The 10592-nt window shown below is 42.1% G+C and overlaps 1 protein-coding gene across 1 annotated transcript; it reads left to right on the plus strand.

Annotated features, from left to right (window-relative positions):
* Positions 1–19: 19 nt before the first annotated feature.
* Positions 20–10317, plus strand: NDUFV3 (NADH:ubiquinone oxidoreductase subunit V3). The gene is made up of 4 exons (XM_061359245.1): positions 20–114; positions 406–496; positions 4908–5879; positions 10038–10317. Exons 1-4 carry the CDS (start codon positions 79–81, stop codon positions 10202–10204), a joined length of 1266 nt encoding a protein of 421 aa, XP_061215229.1. The 5' UTR covers positions 20–78; the 3' UTR covers positions 10205–10317.
* Positions 10318–10592: the final 275 nt, after the last annotated feature.

Raw genomic sequence — 10592 nt, forward strand, 5'->3', positions numbered from 1 at the left:
GCCGCGCCTGCGCGGTAGGGGAAGACTGTGTGAGGGAGCGTCACTATTCCGGTAGCTGCTTCCGGGCCTAGCGCCAAGATGGCCGCTTCTTCGCTGCTGGGCTGTGGGCGGGCGGTAAGCCGTAAGGGAATGCGTAGGGAGGGAGCTGGATGGGGTATGGAGAGAGGGGCACAGAGGAGCTGGGGTTGCTCGGTAGCACAAGCCCCGCGGCGCACCACCTTCTCCCACAGGCCCGGGGGGGGGGCTGTGCGCATGCGTGGGGCAGAACCACAGCGCCCCCTGCCGAGCCCTTTGGCTGAGGTGACTGGTGGCACCTCCATGCATAGGGCATGGGGATTGCGGGTGGGCACGGCTCCCTCCGGGGCTCCCTGGATACCGCCTTTATCCCGTTTTCTTCATCCCCAGGTGTTGCGGCTGGAAGTCCGGGGGCTGCGAGGGCAGGTCCCCTCCGCGGAGCTCTGCACCAAGCCGGCGGGCTCCGGGAAGCCGCCAAAGAGTAAGATGTTTGCTTCGCCCTTCAGCGCTGGTGGAGGTTACATAAAAGGCAATGGATGTATGGCTGATCGTAGGAGAGCCTCTAGTTAACAGCCTGAAGTTCAAGGCTCCCGTGGGTGTCATTAAATAGGCAAGAAGAGCTGTCTTGGAGCTGCTGGTACATAAGCCAAGGGAGTAAAAGGTCATCACTGTGTAAACAAGGATTTCTTTTCAAACTTGCTGCATAGTAAGAAAACTGAAAGTAAAAGTCTAGTGGAAATTGGGTCTGTGTGGAATAAGAATGCAGCTGGTCATTGTTTAGACCCAGCCAGTAATTCGGCACCATGCAGCCATTTGCTCATCCCCCTTCCACCCTCCCCAGGCAGGATGGGGAGAACTGAAAGAATGTAAGCCCCATGGTTTGAGATAAGAACAGTCCAATAACTAAAGCATAATATAAAACTGCTGCTACTACTAATAATAATGATAAAGGAAATAACAAGGGGAGAGAATATAAAACTTAAAGGAGAAAAGACAATAAACAGAAGTGATGCACAATATAGTTGCTCCCTACCTACTGGCTGATACCCAGCCCTACCTGAGCAGCGATCTGGGCCTTCCAGGTAACTGCCCCCAGTTTCTGTACTGGGTGTGATGTGCTGTGGTATGGGATACCCCTTTGCCTAGTTTGGTTCAGGTGTCCCGTCTTTGCTCCCTCTGGGCTTCTCATGCCCCGCCTCACTGGCAGAGCATGAGACTGAAAAGTCCTTGACCAGGGTAAGCGCTGCTGAGCAACAACTGAACCATCGGTGTGTTATCACCATTGTTCTCAGACTAAAGCCAAAACACAGCGCTGCACCAGCTACTAGGGAGAAAATTAATTCTCTCTTAGCTGAAACCAGGACAGCTATAGTTATAAGGCATCCTATGAGCTTCATATTTACTTCCTGTTTACTTTCACTTTAATTCTTTAGCTGCTGTGATGCTTGACCAGACTTAAGGAGAGCTATCATTACATTTGTCTTAATATAAAGCAGCTTTGCAAGTTGCCTGAAATTTGATGGAAATGTGTAGCAAGTTACTTTTAATGATGTGCAAAATCTGAAGTTTGAACTTCAGATGTTCGCCCTTTTCTTCTGAAATGTTAGGATAATCAGGATCAAAAAGCATCCTGTTTTACAGAAAAGCACTTTGAAGATCCAAATACCTGCTCCAGGCAACAGAGGCAAGAAGCTGCAGAAAACTGTCACAGCCCTGTTGTGTTAAATTTAGATACAGTGCTTCTTGCCCCATAGGTTTGCAAGTGAGGCAGTACATGGACCTGGGTTTGCATGCTGTACTGCATTTGACATTCCCAAGTATTTGAACCCCTTCTGTCCCTGACCGAAGGCTAAACATGAATACAAATTTCAAAGAGGGATAATTGGTGCAAAATATTTGTAAATAGAGGCTCACTGTGTGTAGGAGTGAGTAAGATTCCATCCCAGATTAGAGATCCAGGTGCTTAAATAGCAAAGCTCCATGGGGCAGTAGGAGTAATCAGACTCATTGACAGCTGTTGAAAAGATCACTGGTGGAGTAGTTGAATGCACATTTCTGGCTTCTAATATTAGCTTCTCAAATGTAAGGGCAAATAAAACCTTGGTTGTTCATTAAGAAAGCCTAGATTGATATAAGCTTGATTGAACAACAAATTGCTTTTTATTATATATATTTTTGCATTATCTTAAGTGTATTTGAGATGTACTTTAGCATCAGTTTCTAGATTCTTTGTCCTGCAGCTCTGATTTCAGAATGTGTCAGGAGGCCTCTTAGGCCACCTCTTTCAGCCAGCTGTTTCCCCTGCAAATGGCTAAGGTTAGTTAAGCTGTATAGGATGCAGCTGTCTTTGTCAGATTCTGGATGGAACAGGATGTGAAAATTTTCTTTGGTTTGATAAAATGGTCATGGTTACACACAAACTCAGGATCGTATCTGTAATTTCTGCATGCATCTTTCTTAGTATGAACATGTTCTGATAATTATGCTGATGTTACAAGCATCAGTAAGAATACATCTGGGCATAATTTTCTTGTTACTAATTTGGATGTATTGTTCTTTTGTCAAAGTGATGCAAAGATAGATCAGGTGGTACAAAGTTTGAAGTACCCCAATTAAAATGTCTGTACCAGTTGTGTTAGACTTCATGATTAAAAGCTGAAACATACCTTTTTCATGTATCCAAATATTACTGTTTAAAGTAACAACTACTGTTAATGGTCAAGCTGAATGGTACCTACCTTCTTTGTTTCTTAGGATACTGAACATTAATACTTCGTCAGCTTTTGCTCAGCTTTTACTTCTCTGTCATCCCTTCAGGCATTCTCATTTTAGTTTGACCTTCCTGTACACTTCTTTGAAGACCTCTTAAATCCTGAGTGATGTTTACTCACAGTAGTTTCTACAGGCTGCTGTTTGGCTGTGTCAGTCTGTGCAGGGAATCGGGCTTCTTTCAAAGGTGACTGCCCATCTTCCTACTTCCCCCTGCCCTCCATCCTCACCCTGCACCTCCCATCTGTCAGAGAGAAGTATCTGAAATTGTTCAAAAGTATTACTGGCATACACAGAATAGTAAACTGGCATCTTTTTAATTTGTGCTTATGTTAAGAACTCTGTATTTCTTTATCAAATACTTTGCTTTTATTTTCATTTGTCTGTCTCTTCTGTGATGTTTTCGTTTGGGCATTGCTAAAGACTTGCTTCTGTTCCAAACTGTCATGGTTTAAGCCCAGCTGGTAACTCAGAACCACGTAGCCACTCTCTCACCTGCCCCCTTCTTTCCCCGCACTCCCGGAGGGTTGGGGAAGGGAATCAACAAAATGTAACTGCCACAGGTTGAGTTAAGAACAGTCAGGTAACTAAGGTATAACACAAAATCACTGCTGCTACCACCAATAATAATAATGATAAGGGAAATAACAAGGGGAGACAATACAGCTGCCCAACACCTGCTGACTGATACCTAGCCCAACCTAAGCAGTGATTTGGCCTTCCAGCTAAATCCCCCCAGTTTATATACTGGGCATGACGTGCTGTGCTGTGGAATGCCCCTTTGGCTGGTTTGGATCAGGTGTTCTGTCTCTGCTTCCTCTCAGCTTCCCTTCCTCCTTGGCAAAGCATGAGACTGAGAAAGTCCTTGGTCAGAGTAAACATTACTTAGCAACAACTAAAAACATCGGTGTTATCAGCATTGTTCCCAGGCTGACAGTCAAAAACACAGCACTGCACCAGCTACTAAGAGAAAAATGACTGCTATAGCTGAACCTAGGACACGAACTAATTGTATTACCTTCTTGGATCATATAAGGTATTACTGTGAAATACTAGTGAGGAGCAAAGCTGCATTTAGTTACAGTCTTGTAAAGTAGATCTGGGTTTAAATCTGCACAATAATCTGGAAATTGTTTAATTACACTGCTGGCTGCAAGTGGTGCAACTCACAACAGTTTTATGGCTTTACTAGGGCAAATTTCAGCAGTGGTGTATCTTCTCAATGTGCTCCCTGTCTTTTGTCCTCCCATTTTTTATAACCACAACAGTATTTACTGTTGATCAGCCTCCTGAGGATATCATTGGCATAAGCATCCAGGGGATACTTGGTACTCTGAAAGGGCATGAAAGTTGCTGGTATCTCTTCAACTGTTGGTTCCTTATCTGGAGAACTCAGTTAAATGAAAGTATCCATGAGGGAGAAGAAATGAAGGCAGGCTAACATGAAGCATTAGGAAGTCTTCAAAGACTTTTTTTACAAAGAGGTCTCAAAAAACAGGAGTGGAGATAGTGAAGACAGGAGGAGATAAGGCCTTTTGGAAATAAACTGTGTTAGAAATGATTCAGTTGGTAGATCACATAGACACATGAAGAAGTAATACTTTAATGTATGGCCTCACATCTCTCTTACTCTGTTTCTTGGGAGTCATTCCTCCCTACTGCTTTAAAGATAACTACTGCGAGAGGCTGGCTGTTGTTCTGCTTACCAAGTCTTGCTTCGCTGGCTTGTTCATAGACAAATATCTCTGTAGCAGCCTCGGCGAAAGCTGAATAGCTCAGCTAACAAGCTGTCTTAACCTTCCTCTGAGATAGGTAGGTGTCTGTAAACTATTTTCAATGATGCAGAATAAAAGCATGGAAGAACAGCCCTTGCAAGGAGTCTGGCAAAGCAAAGAGAAAAGTGCAGCAGCAAAAACTTAAGTGCCAACTAGAACTGTGGGGTTTTTAAGCTTCAAGTGTCTTAAAATTTTCAGCTTTATCATGCCTGTATTTAGTATAATAACTTCTTTCAGTTTGCTTTTTGTACCAGATTATCTCAGAAAGTTAAAATTGTATGACTAAGATCACTAAGTAGCATCAGTGTCGGATATAATGATGATAATCCTCTTTATGCCATTTCCTAGATCTAGTGGCACCACAGGGAAGCACCAAGCTGCTACCCGTCAAGGCACCAATTGAATTTCCTAAAATGTTGTCTTCTAGCTCTCTCCTAGCATCTGCAAACAAAGGTGAGAGCATATCTAGTACTAACCCTAAGGAACCTTCAAAACCATCTGCTGAAGATATGAGGAAGTTCATGTCAAGAAAAACTGTGGTTGAATTTCCTCAGCGAGTAGTTGTTTCTTCCCTTGAGGAGGAAAACATCACTAAACCTGCAACAGAAGGAGGATTGAGGAAGGAGATAGTTGAGGAAGAAACTTCATCTTCATCCAGCTCAGATTCAGATTCTAGCTCAGATTCTGAGGAAGAAAATGATGGTGATGATTCAAAAGTTGCCATCAAAACCAAAGCTGAGTTTCCTAGACGAGATTCTGTCTTTTCTGAGAACAAAGCGGTAAAGGCATCGATGCTAGCAAAAGATAACTTGTTGCAGAAATCCCATAAAGAATATGTGGGTAAGAAACAGCCACAAAAACCAGAAACTGATGTGTCTTCTATCAAGCAGGACACATTTTCTAAAACATCAGTCAGCAATGAAACATCAAAATCCAAATCAGGAGTCCCCAAAGTAAAATCAACTCCAAAAGAAGCAGATCGGCAAAAGCTGGTCTTAAAACCATGCCTGGTTGAAAGGCAAGACCTGACCAATGTCACTCATAAATCTGACTATTTGGAGGACAAGTCCATTGGAACCCAAAAAGCAGCTATTCAGCTGAAAGCTTCATCAGTGACTCAGGAAGACATAAAGCAAAAACTGGTATCCAGAGGAGAAGAAGAAATGGTGAAGGAGGCACAAGAGTCAGAAGCAAAAGTAACTGCTCCCAAACTAGAAGAAGACACTTCTGAAAGCACAATCTTGGTGATGGGCACTGCAGCAAAGGAGGAGACCATACAGGAAGCAGGAGTCGAGGCTGGAGCAAGCAGCACAATAGAGGGTACAGCTTTAAATTGTTTGAACTGTATTGATTCATCTGGGCTAGGGTTTAACTTTTTTTGTTTTTTAAAAGGGTTTCCAGATCTTCTCTGTTCATGATTCTCTGATCTTTATATTGAAGCTAACTGTGTAGCAATGACTTTTTGGAAGATAAATTCTTTTTCACTGCTGATTGTTACAGTGCTTGGTAGTACTCAGTTTCCAGTTATGCTGTGAAAGGAAGTGGTCTTCATTTCACTGTATTTATAGTTTCATAAGGGAGTTACTTCTAAAATGTAGACAAGATTGTTTCCACTATGAGCAAAATCATAGGTTTTATATGACAAAACTTGTTTTCCCTCTTCTCTTTGCTCAGAAGGATTTGGTAGCTGCCTTTCTCCTGTGCCAAATTCAGTGTCATCTGATTTTTGCTTAAATCCTCCTTCTTTTTTCTTTCTTTTTTTTTTTTTTTGTCCTTTAATCTTGGCAGTGTTTCAGGTAGTGCCAGAAGCAGGTATTGATTCTGAAATCAGCAGGTTGTAAACGAGTCATGTTGAAGTAGCGCAGTGTTGACATCATAACCCAGTTATTGTACTGAGTTGGGGAGGAGTCAGTGATACGTTTTTAGGAAAGAGCATTGTGTATCTTGCAGTCATCACCCTAGCTATACTTTCCCATCTAACTTTCCCTTTTTATTAACTATCAATCCTGTTAACTTACCTACTGATCTTATTCTGTGTATTTCAACAGCAGATGCCCCTCTGTCCTGACCTTACCATTCTTGCCTTTCAACTTAGGTAGCATACCATTCTTGAGACCCCTCTTGTGTTTGCTGCTTTGAATTAAAGAATTTGCCTACCTGGAAGTAAAAGTGGCATAATTGCGAAGTGCCTTGGATATCATCCTTGGAGTGATACTCTTGCTGAAAAGGCTCTGGGGGCCCAGGTGGGCAGCAAGTTGAAGATGAGCCAATGTGCTCTTGCAGCGAAGACCACCAGTGATAACCTGGACTGCATTAGGAGCAGTGTTGTGAGCAGGCTGGGAGAGGTGATCCTTCCCTGGTGAGATGCACCTAGAGTGCTGTGTTCAGTTCTGGGCACCCCAGTATGAGAGATGTGGAGCTACTGGAGAGGGTCCAGCAAAGTGCCACTAAGATGATGAAGGGACTGGAGTCTCTCTTCTGTGAGGAAAGGCTGAGAGAGCTGGGACTGTTCAGCCTGGAGAAGAGATGGCTTGGTGGGATATCGGGTAGTTACATAAATTTAAGGAGAGTGCAAAGTTAGAGGTAAGACGCTCTTCAGTGATGCATGGTGGAAGGACAGGAGGCAGTAGGTACAAGCTGAAACACAGGGTTTTGCCTGAACATCAAGAAGCACTTTACTGTGAGAGTTGTGGCGCCTCAGGTTGCCAAGAGAGGTGATGGAGCCTACATCCTTGAAACTGTCTGGACATGGTTCTGGGCAGCCTGCTCTAGCTGACCCTGCTTGAGCATTTGGGGTTGGACCAGGTGACCTCCAGAGGCGTCTTCTAACCTCACTATTGTGTGACTCTGTGAAATGTCTTAACCAGGTTAAGTGACAAATAATGGGGTTTATACATCCATTTCCAGGATGCAGGGCTGACTAAAAGACCTGCCTCCTGTTTTAAGTGGTTAGTCAGCTCATAATTTGATCTGGTTTATAAATTGGAAACTAAGATTATCATCTTTCCCCACTGCAACTCAAATACTCAGCTGCTGATAAAATGCAGCACTGTTTGCAAGTGACATTTTCATTTGCTTGCTCCTCCTAGCAGTCAGCAGCAGCAGCTTGTTCAAAAAAAAAAAAAAATTGGAGAAAGGCTATTTGTATTTATCTCTCTAGATGCTTTTCCCCTTGTTCATCCACAGTGGAATGCTAGATGCTCAAGCATTATTTCCACATTGTAGCTAATAGAAAGGCCCCAAATTAGTTCAGTTAACTTCAAATATGAGAGGGAGGACTCAGTCTTGAAACGTGCTGACGATTCAAGGTGAAGATTATAAAACATCAAAGATCAATGAAAACAGCCTCCTCTGCTCTGTAAATACTGTAAATCCAGATTAAGGTTAAGACCACATGACAGAATTTTCCTGCAGATCTGTATCTATGGGGCAATAGTCAGACACATAATCATAACTGCACCAACAAAACCCTTTGGGGTGGACATGCCTTTGCTGAGAGCAGCATTTATGCTGTTGAGTTCCTCTATGGAGGTGATAAGGCTGTGACAGCAGGAAAGTTTCTGCTGGGTATGTGCTAGAGGAGAGGTGGGGGTTAGTACAGACATGTTCACATCTCTTTCCTGCTGGTGTAATGTCTTTGGGTGCCAGAACATAGCCAAGTCAAACCCAGCTATATTTAACACATCCCTGGTATCTGCTGGCATATCTTGCTCTCTCTTCCTTTTGAAGCCTTCTTTGAGAACAGCTACTGTGTTTCCGTGTTTAATGTTCACAGTTAATGATGCCTTCTGTAATCTGTACTTCTGTCCTGTTCTGTGTTCTTCTGTTCATCTGCAAGCTCTGCAGCAGGCACACTGAAAATGCAAAAGCAATTTTTCGCATTACAAACCTGGATGTTAATGTGATGCCATCCGCACTGTAGAGCAGGCATGCTAAACAGTCAGCAAAAACTGCTGACTTCAACTGCTAAGTAGTGAAATAGTGGCATGGTAAGTCAGAAATACACTTTGATTCATTTCAGAAGAACATCCTGTGAAATGCATGCTCTTTAAGAAAGTGTAGATGAAATTTTAAGTATGGGGAGGATGAACTCTGGGATAAATTTTTCTTTCAAGAGCCAAGTACGGTGTATTTGGGGAGAAAAATGAGACTCCATATGCTTTTCTTCCTGAGCATCTGTCTCTTAATTTGGAACAACTGTCTTTTGCACGTTAAATGTACACTTGCCTTCGTTTGCCTGTTCTGGGGGCTGTTTGCATCAAAGACTGCATCATGTGGCTTTTAGCTTTGTAGCATTGTCTCCTATGAGCTGTCTCAGTAGGAGCTGAGCAATAGGCACAGGGATATTTCCTTTCATAGGCTGTGTGTGGTGTTCTGCTGAACCCATGGCTTACTATGGTATGTTTTATTAGTGAGTCTTGGTGAGTGTTACAGATACATGCTCTTAAACTGACAGCCTTACATCACAGTAGTTATGTCAGAATTAACGGGAAATTCTCGTGTTCAGTTGCTTGAGTTCTTGTATTTTTATTGTAGATTGTATTACAAAAGACGCTTAATATGATCTAACCTAAACCACTACATACAAATTTATATGATGAGACTTTTCACTAGATTATGCTTATGTCTTTCCTATTGTTAAGATTCTGGGCATATGAGAATAAATTAATACTGGGAGTAAAGTTTTATTTCTTGCAATTTCCTTGGTTGTAAAACCAGCCTGTAACAGGAACCTTTTATGTAAATGTACTGCCTAAATTTGCATAATATTCTAAAATAGTAAGAATTAATGCTGGCTTTAACATGAAATAAGGACTTCTGAATAACTTTATTGGGTTTAGGTAGAAGAGCTACTACAAAGTTTAGGAGATTATATTTAGAAGAAAGGAAATTTACATCAAAGGCTCTTGATGTATTACTGCTCAGTATAACTACATTTGAAATTAAACTGTGGAGAGCTCAATAATTCCATCATTTCTCCCTGTGGAAAAAAATCAATCTGTAAAGTAGTTCTAATAGCTGAATAGCTGTGTCTGGTGGTCTGACGTGATGATAGATCATTTGTACTGCTACTTTGCCTCTCCTGGCTTGCTAAGAATGTCACCTACTGTTCTGGCTGGAGGGAAAACCAAGGCAACTATGAAAAAGCTAGGAAGTGCAGACATCTGTCTTCAAGATATAAATGTTCTACCCTATCCACCCCCAGCATTAGATGGTATTTGGTATTTTAAAACCTGTGCTGTTTTAGATGACTTGTGCTGATTCCCGTTCCCCTACTGCATATTAATGTGCTGCTTTAGGAGCAGAAAAGGTACAAGTAGGGTGTAGTGTACTTCTCCTTTTGTTACAGTTGCTCACTGTTTGGGGAAGGGGGAAAGGGTTAATAATACTGACTGAATAAGGGATCTGACAGTAATTAAGAATATTGCCCTCTGCTGTGGTGTCCTTATAGTCACCAATTACTGTTTGTTTTCACAGAGACCACAGCAGTTGGTGAGCCTGCTCCAGAAGAGTTCGATAATTCTACCTACAAGAACCTTCAGCATCACGAATACAACATTTATACTTTTTTTGATTCTATTGAGGTTCTCTCCAAATTCAGGCAGCCTCAGCCATCTTCTGGAAGACCTTCACCAAGGCACTGAGAGAACAACATTTAAAACAAATGCTTAGGCAGAATGATAAATTGTTCTATTTAGCATTGTTGCTTCATCTGTATTATAAATCAGATAATGAATAATAAATGAATGCAGAATAACTTGTGCTTTTGAGCATTTCTTCTTGGTTCTCACATTCCCTCTCTTCTTGTCTTTTATGAATGAGCTATCAATAAATCATTACTGGATAAAAATAGCTTTGCTACCTCTCAATATATATTATTTGGTGATAGTGTAAAAGGCCTAACATTTCAGTGTCCCCACGTGTTTGAAACTGACCATTCTTTCAGTACAATGTCAAAGAACTTAATGGCCCTTGTGCATGTGCCTGTTCAGTATGTGCTGTGGTTTTAATAGGAGTTGTTATCACTGAAAC

Source organism: Neopsephotus bourkii, unplaced genomic scaffold, assembly GCF_033783945.1.
Source record: "Neopsephotus bourkii isolate Nb327-2 ecotype Australia unplaced genomic scaffold, CSIRO-AGI_Nbou_v1 NB_962, whole genome shotgun sequence".
In the NCBI taxonomy this organism is placed as follows: Eukaryota; Metazoa; Chordata; class Aves; order Psittaciformes; family Psittacidae; genus Neopsephotus; species Neopsephotus bourkii.